Source organism: Engystomops pustulosus, chromosome 4 (assembly GCF_040894005.1).
Source record: "Engystomops pustulosus chromosome 4, aEngPut4.maternal, whole genome shotgun sequence".
Taxonomy (NCBI): Eukaryota; Metazoa; Chordata; class Amphibia; order Anura; family Leptodactylidae; genus Engystomops; species Engystomops pustulosus.
In genome coordinates this window covers 193,234,522-193,251,446 of record NC_092414.1, presented here as the reverse complement: position 1 = coordinate 193,251,446, position 16,925 = coordinate 193,234,522, and the positions used below count along the sequence as shown (strand labels likewise).

Below are 16,925 nucleotides of genomic sequence, written 5' to 3'. Positions count from 1 at the left end.
GATTAAAATGACTCCCATCTAACAAGTGCCCAAAATGCCAAATATAGCTATACCACTTACCTTTCCAAAGTGTCCTCTACCCAGGACAGCCAAAAGTCTGAAGTCTTCTAAAGAAAGATGTGAGACGCTCTGTGTTCTGTAAAAGAAGGACATATATGTAGCGTCCACAAAAAGTGCTAACCCCTTCCCCCTGAACTTATCAAAGTTTTATTATGTAGTGATAGTCCTAGTGGGTACGGTGGGTATATACATTGAACAGATTTACTTCTAGAAGTGCAAATTCTGTGTCTGCAATAACAATAGCAAAGAACAAAGAGTTCTAATGATTTATTCAGGGAAGGTGCTTCGGTGTATTAGCGGTCACATGACTTTATCCCTGTTGGCATACAATGACAGTGATAGGGAAATGAAGATATATTGGTGATAATTGATACCAGGGGAGTCTGCTCTTATGCTTTTATCTCTATATGAGATGACGTTGCGAAGAGATGAAATAGCAGCTATAAGGTTATCACAGTGGAACTACCACTGACTGCTCGCCCTGGGGATGTCTTCTTTAGTATACAGTACTGAGGTATTGTTCTTACTGGCATTAGAAGATGTCATTAATTAGTAATGATGATCATTAGGAGGAGATAACTTATATGACTGTAGGAATTGTTTTTGACTTGATGAGTCTGAGATGAAGAAGTAGATCTTATCATCTTTGGGATAAGTACCTTTTAGGCTAAGGTTTATGTAGTGAAGAGGCAGCTCTAGTGGTTGAAAGGAGTCACAAAAAGTACATAAAACATGGAGTACCTATCAGGTACCAAGGGTAGTGGACCCATTGGACCACCGCGGACGATGACTTAAGCCAACACCTGGGAGCGGAGTCTAAGTGGCACCTGTTTTTACCAGAGGCTGCTGCAAAGTGGGTCGGGCTTGCTGGGGCGTGGTACCACCAAGTCGCTCCTCAGGCGCAACTTTGTCTGCGGTGGCGGCCAAGACGTAGTGCAGAACTGTGAGGCAAAACCATGGTCAGGAACAGGCAAGAGGTCGAGACGGGCAGCAGCGGATCAGAGTTGGGGGTCGTAGTGGTAGGTCAGGGCAAGTAGCACAGATCAAAGTCAATAACAGAACCAGGATCACAACAGGGTCTCGCAGAATAGGCACAGTGCATGGATAACAAGCTTTCTCAAAGGCTATAAGGCACATAGGGGTGTGCAGAGAGAGGCTGGGTTATAAGCGATTCTGGGAATGGCAAGCACCAATCATCAGTGCACTGGCCCTTTAAATCTTCGGGAGCCAGCGCACACGCCCTAGGAGACAGGGACACACTCGCACGACCGCCGGAACAGGAACAAGGACAGGTGAGTGCAGCTGTGGCAATTCTGGAGCATGGAGAGGGGCAAGGGTGAGAGACATGGGTTCACAGGAGCACCCGTGACATTATCTCTGTAAATGTATAAAATTCTTATATTCTACTGCTCTCAAAAGAGTTTTCTTACAAATGACACTTATCTGCTCGGGTCATTTATGGGAAAACACCTATAAGATATCTGAGCAATCACAAGCATGTACAGATCCATTCACGTGGGGGAATTATGAGCCCCCAATGATCAAGGACTTATCCAAGGTCTTGTGGATAGAGGGAAAATTAGAGTCTTTAATTCTGGATTCAGAAAAAGACTCCCTGCTTGTTCAGTGTCTGCATAAAGCTGGTAAATGAGAATCTGTAAAGTGTTACGGAATTTGATGGAGCTATATAAATAAAGATTACTCTTTTTATTATTCTGAGAAGTCATTTTTATTCTGGGAAATGTCCCCTTCACTGCAGTCACTGTACAGAAATCTGCTGTGAGAAATCTCATTGCGTTCAGGAGCGATGCTTAGCTATAAGAGTTGTGTCGGCCAACAAGCACCCAGTTATAAGCAGCATAATGTACATTCTTTAGGGTTTGCATTATGCATTCCTCTACATAGACACAGTATAGAGGGAATGCAGTCAGAGGAAAGAGTAACTTAAGGGTTAAGATAACATTTCTACAGATGAAGGCTTGTACTGACCGCCTGTGGCTCTCCCGTCTTGTTGCTGGACTCTTAAGTACCACTGGGGCATCCACCTGGGAAGGAGACAATGGTATCACCGCTGTATTGTACTTTACACAATTTAATAAATAGGAGAAATTGTGCAACTTTCTAATTCACATTGGGGGTCATTTACTAAGGGCCCGAATTGTTTTTTTTCGACAGGTTTCCCGAATTTTTCCGATTTGCGCCGAATTGCCCCGGGTTTCTGGCGCATGCGATCGGAAATTTTCCATCAAAAGAAATCATGATAAACCAATAGATCCAGGCAGTGTTTCTGTGGTAATCTTCTTATATTGTTATCCATGGCCTCCTTCCTTCTAAAAATCAACTTTTAAAAGTATGATAAGTCAGAGGGGTTTTGGGGGGTGTTACCAGAGCCCCTGTGTTCTGCAGCTTCACAGGCTGTTGCACTGTGCAGGAAACATAGCTCATCATCCACCTCTACTCCCTCAGAATTCCCCCCCTCCCTTTGTAATCTCACAGAAGCAGAGGAAGTTTCAACACATAGGGGCACATTTACTTACACGTCCAGTCGCGAATCCAGCGGCGCGTTCTCCGACAAGGATTCGGGTCTGCCGGCATTCACTAAGATCGTGCGCCCGATATCCAGCAGGTGTCGCTGCTGGGCCAAGGTCCACTGGAGTTCACCTTCTTCTCTGCGGTGCATGTAAGTGCTTGATCTTGAGACACAAATTCTTTTTTAAATTCCGCGGTTTTTCTGAATCCGACGGCCACGCCCCCCCATTTCTGAAGCGTGAAAGCCGGCGGTGATGCGCCACAATCTGATCACGTGCGCCCAAAATCCTGGGGCAATTCGGCGCAATTGGAAATAGGCGGAAAACCCGACGAAAGTGTGCGATTTGGACACTTAGTAAATGAGCTCCATAGTGGAAGGAAGAAGTGCTCCTGCAGAGTGTAACAGGCTGTGAAGCTACAGCATGGTGGGTTTCTGACTACATGCCCTTAAACTTTTAATATTATGCTAATGAGCCAGAAGTGTTATAGCCTGCGTTACCAGAACCCTTACTTTGAAGCTACAGTATGAAGGGGCTCTGGTAACGCCTCATTAGCCTTATTTTAAAAGTTGATTTTAGAAGGTAGGAGGCCATAGATAACAAATATAAGAAGATTAGCACAGTCATGGTGCCTGGATCTATGAGTAATGTCCCTGGTTTATCATAATGGATTGTGATGGTAGATTTTCATTAACATAAAAAACACTCTCAATGGGGTTTGGTTGTTTTTCTTTATTGTTTACTTCAGTTTCATTGTATGTTCTTCTTTGGGTGACTTTATGTTATTAACTACACTCTGTTTTTTCTTTTTCAAAAAGTTATTAAACCTATTACACGAAAACACTTTCAAATACAGCAGAAATAATTTTGTCCCCTGGGAGAGGGATGACATTAAGAAGTCTAAGAATTGGCAAAACAAATCAATATTTTTTTTATAAAAGAGCAAAGCAATTATGCTGGAGATAGAAAAAGGATAAACGAGGAAAAGGACCAGAATAAAGCCCCCATAAAAAATGTAAGTAAACAAGAATATTATATGGGTATGTTCACTTACCTGATTAGGACCTACATAAATCCATGCCCTTACGACTAAACCAACACACAGGCCCCCATTTATTATTAGTGAGGCAATCTGTGCTACATGCACACAATTTTCAACAACCTGTTGCTCCCTGCACGTGCTGATAGCGCTTAGGCTACATTCACACTAACGTATGGGGGACGTATATACGGCCGACGGATATACGGCCGATATACGTCCCCCATAGGCAGCAATGGGTGCACTGCACCCTACGGGAGCGGTACGGTGCCGCACACGTGCGGCACCGTACCGCTCCGTACCCGGGAAAAAGATAGGACCTGTCCTATCTTTTCCCATATTACGGCGCCGTGTGCCATAGGTTGCTATGGAGAGGGGCGGGGGTGAGCTACGCTCACCTCCTCTCCCCGTACACTGCCGTTGCCCGCTACGGCACGGTACGGGCGGGCAACGGCATTGTGAATATAGCCTTAAACTGAGTGCATCGGTTATTTTCTGGTACACTCAGTTTAACGAGCGTGTGCCCCAATTATGTTCCACCTCGGAACGCCCATTAGGTGCACATCCCTTTTGGTTGTTGCAGCGCACATAGAGCAGCCGTGACACAATACTGGTGGAGACATATCATAAAGACATGTGCAAGCAGTTTGGGCCTGAAAACAGGCGCAAATACAATAATAAATGTGGGCCAATTTTCATATAGCTAATAGTAGTTTGATTTCTGTGTGTGTTAGGCTACCATTTATAGGAGTGAATACGGCTCTACTTTTTAACAGAAAAGATGCATAGTCTGTTAAAATAACGCACATTGATCCATTACAACGTATTAAACCTTTTTGGCCGTATTAAAAAAAAACGACCGCCGCACGTCCAATATTCACTGCCGTGTTCATCTGCCTTAGGCTGGCAGGCATATGTCTGTCACACTGGAGAGAGGAGGGGTGACCCCTCCACTCTCCACAGAAATGCACAGCCTACGGAACGTGCACATGGGGAAAGATAGGACATGTTGGGGCAGATTTATCAAGCAGTCTGAAAGTCAGAATATTTCCAGTTGCCCATGGCAACCAATCACAGCTCAGCTTTCATTTCACCAGTGCTCATGAATATTTTAAAGGGGAGCTGTGATTGGTTGCCATGGGCAATTGGAAATATTCTGACTTTCAGACTGCTTGATAAATCTGCCCCGTTGTATCTTATACCCGTGTACGGAGCGGTATGGTGCCATTTAAAGAGGTTGTCCGTGATTAAAAAATATTAATTCTGGACAACTTGAGCATTATAGTGGTGCAAGGAGTCCCTGCTTCCCAGCAGCACCATACTGAGAACATGATTTTTTCATGAAAAAAATCCAAATTGGTTACGCTAACATGTGAATAAATAAATAAATGTGACATTTCTTACCTCATCCTTTGTTTCCTGACTTGGCCCCAATGTCAGAGAATCCAGTTGCAGTGTCCTATCAATAAAATAAGGATATAAGAGCAGGGTATACACAGAGAGCTTCATATCAATGTTGAAATTGGGATCCCCATTAGGGTGCTATTCTTTGCTACTCAATATAGAAGGCCATTTTCCACTACCAGAACAGGGGTGTAACTACAGTGGTAGAAGCCGCAGCAGCTGCTATGGGGTCTGCAATGTCATGGGGCCCAGTCATTCAACCTAATACTTAATAATGGAGGATGTGCACAATTATATACATATTATACTGCACATTGTACAACATAGTATGCATATAACATATGTGTGATGTATATATGCTGTATGTATGTGTGTATATGTTGTATGTGTATATGGTGTATATATAATGTATGTGTGTATATGCTCTATATGTGTGTGTGTATAAATGTGTGTAAGACTGTTTAAATGTATGTGTATGAGTGAAGAACTGTATGTTTAAGTATATAGGTATATAAATGTGTGTGTATATATGAGTGTAATATTTATATTTTTAAGGGTAACCCATTCAGAAGTCTGTTATGGGGCCCTACCTCTCAAGACAGCTCCACATGTGGTTAGTTATTGAAATAATTTAGAAGTCCCATGACTTACTCTCCATGCTCGGCAGGACTGTAACCCCCAGTACTGGCAGGAATCGCTCTGCGCAAAAGTCGAAGCCATGTGGAAGGATCAATGTTCATCTGTCTGGCACGGAGAAAGGCCTTTCCTGTAAGATAATAGTAGTAACAAAATGTATGACAGAAATGACAGAATTGAATCATTCTGAACATTCATATCACATGTGTGTTCACCTGTATTGACCATTGGGTCGATATTTGTCAGCACCAAATCACCAAGCAATGATAAACCCCATTGTGTAGGTCCTTGTATATGAAATAAATAGGCACCTGCACTACACCACCTCTGGTGCACTAAAATCTCACTGCATGAATAATGACAAGTCACTGGTAAGCAGTAAAGTCTGGAAAGCTTATAAAATGCCCTAATAATGACTAAAAAGCTGATAGATCCCTTTATATAAGCAAGCCCTGTCATGTTTATCTGTCATATAGGCCGGTTTCACTAATACCTTGTTCTTTGGAGAAAATCTTCTTCTGTCGACGTAGTTTGGAGAACCTTTCAATCACAGGATTATAAAATGTCACCTGAAATACAGCACAAATTAATGTAGATGGATAGAGAGATATAAGATATATAGAGATAAGATAGGTAGGGATATATATAAAATAGAGGTAATAGAAGTAATCCACAAAATAGAAATATAGATCTAGATATATTAATAGATAGACATATGATAGATAGATAGACATATGATAGATAGATAGATACAGTTAGGGCCAGAAATATTTGGACAGTGACACAATTTTCGCGAGTTGGGCTCTGCATGCCACCACATTGGATTTGAAATGAAACCTCTCAGAATTAAAGTGCAGATTGTAACGTTTAATTTGAAGGGTTGAACAAAAATATCTGATAGAAAATGTAGGAATTGTACACATTTCTTTACAAACACTCCACATTTTAGGAGCTCAAAAGTAATTGGACAAATAAACATAACCCAAACAAAATATTTTTATTTTCAATATTTTGTAGCGAATCCTTTGGAGGCAATCACTGCCTTAAAGGGGTTATCCGGGTTTAAAATTTTTTTTTATGGCCGGGCTGGGGAGGGCTATTTAAACATAATAAACATGTACTTACCTCCTCCGGTGCTGCCTGTGTCCCGCGCCGCGGTCCGTCTTCTCCGTGCGCCGGTTTCAGTAGAAGGGCGCACAGGGAGCTTCTGGCCGGCCGGATGCTCCCATGCACACCATCTCTCAGGGCTTACAACGCTGAGAGATAGGGAAGGATGGGAGGAGCCGTCCACAACGCGGACCGGAAGCTCCATGTCCGCTGTTTGTTTACAGGGGCACGGATCGAAGTGACCGCGGCGCGGGACATCAGCGGCGCCGGAGGAGGTAAGTCCATGTTTATTATGTTTAACTATCCCTCCCCAGCCCGGCCATAAAAATTTTTTTAAACCGGGATAACCCCTTTAAGTCTGGAACCCATGGACATCACCAAACACTGGGTTTCCTCCTTCTTAATGCTTTGCCAGGCCTTTACAGCCGCAGCCTTAAGGTCTTGCTTGTTTGTGGGTCTTTTCGTCTTAAGTCTGGATTTGAGCAAGTGAAATGCATGCTCAATTGGGTTAAGATCTGGTGATTCACTTGGCCATTGCAGAATGTTCCACTTTTTTGCACTCATGAGCTCCTGGGTAGCTTTGGCTGTATGCTTGGGGTCATTGTCCATCTGTACCATTGAAAGCCATGCATGCCCATGCCATCACGTTACCTCCACCATGTTTTACAGAGGATGTGCTGTGCCTTGGATCTAGATGTGAACCCTTTGTATTTACTTTCATGGAGTCTTCTCTTTACTGTTGACTTAGAGACAGATACACCTACTTCACTGAGAGTGTTGAGGACTTCAGTTGATGTGAACGGGTTCTTCTTCACCAAAGAAAGTATGCGGCGATCATCCACCACTGTTGTCATCCGTGGACGCCCAGGCCTTTTTGAGTTCCCAAGCTCACCAGTCAATTCCTTTTTTCTCAGAATGTACCCAACTGTTGATTTTGCTACTCCAAGCATGTCTGCTATCTCTCAGATGGATTTTTTCTTTTTTTTTCAGCCTCAGGATGTTCTGCTTCACCTCAATTGAGAGTTCCTTTGACCGCATGTTGTCTGGTCACAGCAACAGCTTCCAAATGCAAAACCACACACCTGGAATCAGCCCCAGACCTTTTAACTACTTCATTGATTACAGGTTAACGATGGAGATGCCTTCAGAGTTAATTGTAGCCCTTAGGGTAAAGACACACATGGCGTTTTTGGGCCGTTTTTGGGCCGTTTTTACTAAGTGCGTTTTCAGATCGTTAAAAATGCATGCGTTAAAAAACGCATGCGTTTTTTGAAAACGCGTGCGTTTTTGTCCGTTTTTCCGAAATTGCGCAATGAAAAACGGACAAAAACGCATGCCTTTTCAAAAAACGGACGCGTTTTTTAACACATGCGTTTTTAACAATCTGAAAACGCACTTAGTAAAAACGGCCCAAAAACGGCCCAAAAACGCCATGTGTGTCTTCACCCTTAGAGTCCATTGTCCAATTACTTTTGGTCCCTTGAAAAAGAGGAGGCTATGCATTACAGAGCTATGATTCCTAAACCCTTTCTCTGATTTGGATGTGGAAACTCTCATATTGCAGCTGGGAGTGTGCACTTTCAGCCCATATTATATATATAATTGTATTTCTGAACATGTTTTTGTAAACAGCTAAAATAACAAAACTTGTGTCACTGTCCAAATATTTCTGGCCCTAACTGTAGATAGATCTCCCCCATAGGCTTTATTGTACCCATACCACTACCGCCATACAATAAATTACAATAAAAAATATACAATAAATAACTATATACAAAAATAACTCATAAATAAAAATTCAACAACACATAATTACAAACAGACAAGTATAATACAGTTGCAATAAAATATGAGATAGATAGTACTTGGATTTGCCCTACATTTTTTGTTGTCATTACCTCGCATAATAGGGTTCCTTGGGGTTCTAGTTCTAGATATGTTTCTTTCCTTTGGTCGTCCAGAAATTCTTCTAGTTTCACATATTTGATAGCACAAAGTGAGCGGAAATCTCTTCTGTAGACTGACACCTGCAGCTCACGCGACTGTAAATATACAGAGAATAGAAAATATGTATTACTTAGTACAAGTGTCGTGTACATTGTAAGACATACTCCACAGGCTGCACCCAATATATGAGGAGATGAGGCATATGGATACAAATATAAAATGTTTTTTCAAATAAATACCAAACACCCACTTTGGTGCACGCAGAGGCTGTGTCTATGGTGTATGCAGCTTTACTTTGGCATAAGAAGTATTGGACTGATCCAATTATTCTAATACCGTAAATATATCTTGGATTGGATCCATTCATAGTTTTCATGCTCACCCTTTCCAGTTGTAGTTTAAACACTTGGTCCCATGTATCTCGTCCTTCTGTCTTCCAAGTAGTCTGCCCGACCACCACATTATCCAGCCGCAAGACAACGCTGATCTCATCTGAGGTCACAAACAACAATAGGTATGGGAGACATATATATATACAAGCTTATATGAAATCTTCCATCCAACAGTAAAGATTGCGTAAAATAGATTAAAATATCACTTTTTTGAATCTGTTTTCAATATGATGTCAAGGAGTCTTTAAAAACCACAGCATTGCTAATCTGTGGATAACTTTCAGTGCTGGACATATGCATTTTCTACTGAACATGCACATGATATGAAGAGGTATATGAGCACACATCTACAGAGTTCATCCAGTACAGGCGGTCCCCTACTTAAGGAGACCTGACTTACAGAAGACCCCTAGTTACAGACAGATCCTTCTGCCCACTGTGACCTCTGGTGAAGATCTCTGGATGTTACTTTAGTCCCAGACTGTAATGATCAGCTGTAAGGTGTCTGTAATGAAGTTTTATTGATGATCCTTGGTCCTATTACAGCAAAAAATTTTGAATATCCAATTGTCAGTGGGGCAAAAAAAAAAATTTGTCTGGATCTACAATTATACCAATCCTGTATGTAACTCGGGGACTAACTGTATATAGAGTAGATGGCGGTCAACTTTCTGCTTTTCCTGCCTTTTCTTCAGTTGCACCATCATCTTTAGTAAGATCTACTCACAGGACCCGTACTTTAGTATGATCTACCCCAAGGGACCCATAATTTAGCTTTGTATAGTCTCCTCTTTGACCTGGTTTTAAACAAGCCCTGAAATAGTCACAATTCCTAGAACGTTGCCAGGAATTTCAACTATTTACCAAGTAGGTGTGGAGTGACATTATGGAGGCTGTGCCTGATGGTGGCATAATACCTATAGACTGCTCCAGTTCAGCGTACTAGCACAGCAGGCAGGACCTGTTGTAGAATTGCCCAAAAGTGCAGCCATCTGCCATATTTATCAAAAAGCTGAAGCATCCTGATAGATGTGACCTGTGGAAGGGGCAGGGTTTAAATCCCTCCCAAAGTGTTTATATTGGCAAGGAAATTGCACACATAGGGGAAGATATATCTTAGTCTGTTGCATGTTTTTGGTGATGTTTTAGTGATTTTTGACTGCATTGGGCTATTTTGCGTCATTTTTCCCTTCTTTTTCCAACAGTGTGCTGGAGTTTGCCATGTTGCAGTAATCCTGGTTTGCGCCTAATTTTTTCTTTGTATTTCTCCTGCTTCCAGATGTCAGTGCCTGATTTAACATTGTTCTGCGCCTAAAAGGGTGCAAAAAATTGTGCAAAAGCACTGTAGTCTTCATCATGTGTAGGAAAGGCAATTGTATATGTTGTTCCTTTTTAAAAAATTTGCAGCTAAAACGTCCTAAATAAAAACTAAATGAAGTGCAAAAAAACTCCCTAGAGGGGCAGAAGGAACCCAGGGAAGGGGGAATAAAAGATAAATGATCCCCATAGTTCGATACATTCCAAACCCACACGGCAATTTGCTAGATATATCAGGAGGTTCTGTCTGAAGCTGGCGCAGGCTACAGCTAGTGTGAACCCCATGGCCCGGTACCACCCCTCCTCCCTACCAGCATGGAGGGCAGAGTAGTCTCAAATGCCATCTCCACACCGGAAATCACGACTAAAAAACATCTTGTATGTCTGTATTTCTGTATTCAGGCGTAAAAGCTGTGATAAATCCCCCACAAAAAAAATCAGAAACCAAAGGGGTCAAATATAACAATGATATGCAGCTTTACATAATGTACAAATTACTGTGTGGGCATATGAATCATGTAAATACAATGTGGAGAGCACCAGGTACATGAAGTAACACCCTGCTAGTACAAATCAGTATTTCTGCTTCACACGAAATATCATGATTCTCATCTCCCTTCTGTTTTGAATAGAAAGGCAGAAGAAATGTTTTTGTGTGCAATTTCCTTGCCAATTTCTAAACTTAGGCCCACATTTACTAAACAGACCGGCAGTGTGCAACACACAAGATTTATCACAGTGACGGATACTGGATGATAAATCTAATGTATCATATTCATATTCCAGCTCCTGGTTCCCACTGTTGGTAAGTCTGTCACATCCTGAGGGTCACAGTACCCCCTTCATCCAATAACACAGGAAGTGAAGTCTCCTGGAAAATGGAAGTGGTGTCCAGTGTCTGTGGAAGCCACGCTTTGGATGAAGCAGGTCCCGTTACCCCTGGAACTTGTGTACAATATTGTAGGTGTTTTTGATGTGAGTGTTGCTTTGGTTTTCCCAGGAATAAACTTTGTTAAGATCATGTTGGTGAAGAACAGCGCAGTGTAGGCTACTAGTCCTGCAGTATCACTTAATACACGAGGAAAGCCCTAAATAATTCCGTAATATGCATTACATATACTACCGTATGTACTCGAGTATAAGCCGACCCAAGTATAAGCCGAGGCCACTAATTTTACCACAAAAACCTGGTAAAACCTATATTTTTTTTATTCGAGTATGAGCCGAGTTAAGGTTTTCAGCACATTTTTTTTGTGCTGAAAAACTAGGCTTATACTCGGGTATATGTGGTATATACAATATGCAACACAATACTGTATGCAATAGTCGTCCTCCCCCTGTACTATGGATGAGAGAGATAACTGCATGATCACACTGCACACATGATCTGTTTGCAGTCTGAAACCTATGCATGAGCAATTTGTATAAAATTTACAATAAAGACCATATGCTACAATGTGAAACTTACTGGAGTAGTCATCACTGCGGCTCAGGCTGGATGCTCGGGAATACATACTCCGTGACGTTCTTGCTTTCAGTGACTTTCCCTCTAGGAGGTTGCTTCCAGGTAACCAGACAGGTGAGCTCCTTGTACGACCTGGGACTGAGTCTAAAAGATCTGTGCATCCCAAAAGCCGAACCTGTAGCACCCCTGAAATAAGAGAGAGGGATATAGAAGAATAAATAGAAGCACATTAAGAAATAATAAGAAATCTTATGGTTTGTCCTCTAGATTCTAGGACATTAAAGTGGGCAGATTTATCTTAGTGTGCTGTGTGTTTTTTGGTTATATTTTGGTGACTTTTTGGGTGCATTGGGTTATTTGCGCAATTCTTTTGGGACTTTTTTCACTGAAGTTCACTGTGTAAATGTAAACCTGTTTTGTGCCTAATTTGTCATTGTATTTCAGATTGTGTGCCTGACTTAACAAAAATTTGCGCACAAATAATTGCACAGAAACACGCCAGTGCCAACCATGTGTAGCAAAGACAATATTATGGGGCAGATTTATCAAGCTGTCTGAAAGTCAGAATATTTGTAGTTGCCAATGGCAACCAATCACAGTGCTCCTTTAATATATTCATGAGCACTGGTAAAATGAAAGCTCAGCTGTGATTGGTTGCCATGGGCAACTAGAAATATTCTGACTTTCAGAAATCTGGATAAATCTGCCCCTATGAGTTGCACCAAAAATGTGTGCCTAAAGGTCTAAAATAAACCTGTATATGACAAGAACCTGAGACTACAAAGAAAAGTGAGGTGCAAAAAAAGCCTCATTAGAGGCGCAAAAAGAGCTCAGGGTAGGGGGGGGGAGGGAGAAAATAACACCTAATGTATTTTGTTGCCTCATTTTTAACCACAAGGTATGGAGCCACTTTCACATAGTGGTTCTCCACTTTCAACTTTAAGCAGATCACAGAACAGATCTCACATTTGTATATGGCTTAAAATGTGCATCATTATTCTAAAGAATAACTAAAAGGCACAGGTGGTAGTTATGTAGCTGTAAGTTACCTGTGAGGGGAGCAGATTTGGAGAGGGCACTGTAAGGAGACGATGGTGACGGCGCCCCGAGTCTTGTTGGAGAAACACACATGGCCATTTCCTCTCGTAAGAGACATCTCTTAGGGTGGTCATGGGGCAGATCTTCAAGACACCTTTGTAAAGACAGCGTCAATAGATCTAGCCTCTGCCGAGACTCCACAAGGCGGGTCTGTACCTAGTCAGCAATGGAAGAAAGTGAAGACGATTTTAGCGTTTTAAACTATATATTTTATATTGCCAAATATTGTCTCAGCATTGGCACCGGTGGACTATGCTGGATATGCCTGGGCGTAACTTGAGGTGGTGCAGAGGTTGCGATCGCACCCGGGCCCAAGAGGTTTAGGGGGCCCTTATGGTGTCACTTTCCCATATGAGAAGACTATTACTATAAACCATACATTATAGTCGGGGGCCTGGCACAGACTTTGCACTGGGGCCCATCAGCTTCTAGTTACGACACTGTGCATATGCCACCAATATCTAACTAGCCATCTTATGATTTGGCAAGCTCTGCGTAGCGCTGCGTAATCTGTGTGCGCTATATAAATAAAGGAATTATTATTAGATGCAAATTGCAGAAAAATGCCATTATATATATATATATATATATATATATATATATACACACACACGCCTTCCCATGGCACATCCTATTGGTGGCCCAATAAGGTCCTATGTTGCTTTTGCTCACTTTTCACAGCAACTCCCCATTTTCAGTCTCTTTATAGAGATTATTTGGTTATTTTTATTTTTTGGAACAGTGCCCTTTCCATCCAACGCTGTACAGTAATCTGATGTAAATGGGATAAAAGCTAGCTCTCCTGGAATGCAGCACAGTGCATTACATTGTACGAGCTCAGCTAAGCTGTCAGGCGTGTGTCTGTCTCAATACAATTTGTTCCAGTTGTAGGCAGAAGGATTGTGAATGCAGCTCTGGATTCAGGCTGGAACTTAGGATCTGTACAAAATAACTAAAGCGATGCATTCACATAGTTACTTAACATTCTTTGCATGCAGACCTCTAAAGAATTCCAATGCTTTACATAGATATGGAATATGGCATAAGTTGCACTTAGAAATATTTTTCTTAATAGGAGTTTTAGAACATTATTACATTTTACACAGAGGTTATGATGCCAAAGCCAAACATTGTTGTGTCACATATGCGAGTTTACATAAGATGTAGTCCTGTACAGTCAACATATATGCAAGATAAGAGTAACAGTGCTGTACCATGTCAATATATGCAGGATGAGAATAATAGTGCTGTGAATTGTCCATATATGCAGGATGAGAGTAATAGTACTGTGTAGTGCCCATATATGCAGGATGAGAGTAATAGTACTGTGTAGTGTCCATATATGCAGGATGAGAGTAATAGTACTGTGTAGTGCCCATATATGCAGGATGAGAGTATTAATACTGTAAATAACCATATATGCAGAAGAGTTATAGTATTGTGTAGTGCCCGTTTAAGCAGGGTGAGAGTGATAGTGCTGTCTGATGTCCATATATATGCAGGATGAGGGTATTAGTTCAGTTTAGTCCCCATGTATGCAGGATGAGAGTGATAGTACTGCCTGGTGCCCATATATATGCAGGATGAGAGTATTAGTACTGTGTAGTGTTGCCAATATATGCAGGGTGGCAGTAATAGTACTGTGTAGTGTTGCCAATATATGCAGGGTGGTAGTAATAGTACTGTGTAGTGTTGCCAATATATGCAGGGTGGCAGTAATAGTACTGTGTAGTGTTGCCAATATATGCAGGGTGGTAGTAATAGTACTGTGTAGTGTCCATATATGCAGCATGAAAATAATAGTACTGTGTAGTGTCCATATATGGAGGATGAGAGTATTAGTACTGTTTAGTGCCCATATTAGTACTGTGAATACAGTGCAGTGCAATGCAATTGAATCTCCCATATATGCAGGAAAAGAGCAATAGTTTTGAGCAGTGCTCATATATACAAGATAAGAGTAGTAGTATTCTTCAGAACTCATATATACAGGATAAGAGTAGTAGTACTGTTCTGGGCCTGTACATGCAAGATAAAAGTAATAGCACTTTGCAGATATATATATGTAGGATAAGAGTAATAATCCTGCCTATATACACAGATCAGAGTAAGAGTACTGTGGTGTTCCTATATATGCAGGATCAGAGTAATAGTACTGTGGTGTGTCCCTATATATGCAGGATCAGAGTAAGAGTACTGTGGTGTTCCTATATATTCAGGATCAGAGTGAGAGTACTGTGGTGTTCCTATATATTCAGGATCAGAGTGAGAGTACTGTGGTGTTCCTATATATTCAGGATCAGAGTAAGAGTACTGTGGTGTTCCTATATATGCAGGATCAGAGTGAGAGTACTGTGGTGTTCCTATATATGCAGGATCAGAGTAAGAGTACTGTGGTGTTCCTATATATGCAGGATCAGAGTGAGAGTACTGTGGTGTTCCTATATATGCAGGATCAGAGTGAGAGTACTGTGGTGTTCCTATATATGCAGGATCAGAGTAAGAGTACTGTGGTGTTCCTATATATGCAGGATCAGAGGAAGAGTACTGTGGTGTTCCTATACATGCAGGATCAGAGTAAGAGTACTGTGGTGTTCCTATATATGCAGGATCAGAGGAAGAGTACTGTGGTGTTCCTATATATTCAGGATCAGAGTGAGAGTACTGTGGCGTTCCTATATATTCAGGATCAGAGTAAGAGTACTGTGGTGTGTCCCTATACATGCAGGATCAGAGTGAGAGTACTGTGGTGTTCCTATATATGCAGGATCAGAGTAAAAGTACTGTGGTGTTCCTATATATGCAGGATCAGAGTAAGAGTACTGTGGTGTTCCTATACATGCAGGATCAGAGTAAAAGTACTGTGGTGTTCCTATACATGCAGGATCAGAGTAAAAGTACTGTGGTGTTCCTATATATGCAGGATCAGAGTAAGAGTACTGTGGTGTTCCTATATATGCAGGATCAGAGTAAAAGTACTGTGGTGTTCCTATATATGCCGGATCAGAGTAAGAGTACTGTGGTGTTCCTATACATGCAGGATCAGAGTAAAAGTACTGTGGTGTTCCTATACATGCAGGATCAGAGTAAAAGTACTGTGGTGTTCCTATATATGCAGGATCAGAGTAAGAGTACTGTGGTGTTCCTATATATGCAGGATCAGAGGAAGAGTACTGTGGTGTTCCTATACATGCAGGATCAGAGTGAGAGTACTGTGGTGTTCCTATATATGCAGGATCAGAGGAAGAGTACTGTGGTGTTCCTATACATGCAGGATCAGAGTGAGAGTACTGTGGTGTTCCTATATATGCAGGATCAGAGTGAGAGTACTGTGGTGTTCCTATATATGCAGGATCAGAGTAAGAGTACTGTGGTGTGTCCCTATACATGCAGGATCAGAGTGAGAGTACCGTGGTGTTCCTATATATGCAGGATCAGAGTAAGAGTACTGTGGTGTTCCTATATATGCAGGATCAGAGTAAGAGTACTGTGGTGTTCCTATATATGCAGGATCAGAGGAAGAGTACTGTGGTGTGTCCCTATACATGCAGGATCAGAGTGAGAGTACTGTGGTGTTCCTATATATGCAGGATCAGAGTGAGAGTACTGTGGTGTTCCTATATATGCAGGATCAGAGTAAGAGTACTGTGGTGTTCCTATATATGCAGGATCAGAGTAATAGTACTGTGGTGTGTCCCTATATATGCAGGATCAGAGTGAGAGTACTGTGGTGTGTCCCTATACATGCAGGATCAGAGTGAGAGTACTAAGGTGTGTTCCTATATATGCAGGATCAGAGTGAGAGTACTGTGGTGTGTTCCTATATATGCAGGATCAGAGTGAGAGTACTGTGGTGTTCCTATATATGCAGGATCAGAGGAAGAGTACTGTGGTGTTCCTATACATGCAGGATCAGAGTGAGAGTACTGTGG

At 41.7% G+C, this 16,925-nt stretch overlaps 1 protein-coding gene across 3 annotated transcripts in view; it reads right to left on the bottom strand.

Moving 5' to 3' along the window:
* LOC140127920 (serine/threonine-protein kinase N1-like) overlaps positions 1-16,925 on the bottom strand; it is a 74,850-nt gene that overhangs the window by 11,344 nt on the left and 46,581 nt on the right. For all 3 annotated transcript variants that reach the window (XM_072149139.1, XM_072149138.1, XM_072149137.1), the window contains 9 exons: positions 12,945-13,149; positions 11,899-12,081; positions 9,104-9,213; positions 8,673-8,816; positions 6,161-6,236; positions 5,683-5,797; positions 5,032-5,086; positions 2,050-2,105; positions 61-136 (listed from right to left, as the gene is read on the bottom strand). In XM_072149139.1, the coding sequence (XP_072005240.1) occupies positions 61-136; positions 2,050-2,105; positions 5,032-5,086; positions 5,683-5,797; positions 6,161-6,236; positions 8,673-8,816; positions 9,104-9,213; positions 11,899-12,081; positions 12,945-13,149 (1,020 nt within the window). The remainder of the gene's footprint in view (positions 1-60; positions 137-2,049; positions 2,106-5,031; positions 5,087-5,682; positions 5,798-6,160; positions 6,237-8,672; positions 8,817-9,103; positions 9,214-11,898; positions 12,082-12,944; positions 13,150-16,925) is intronic.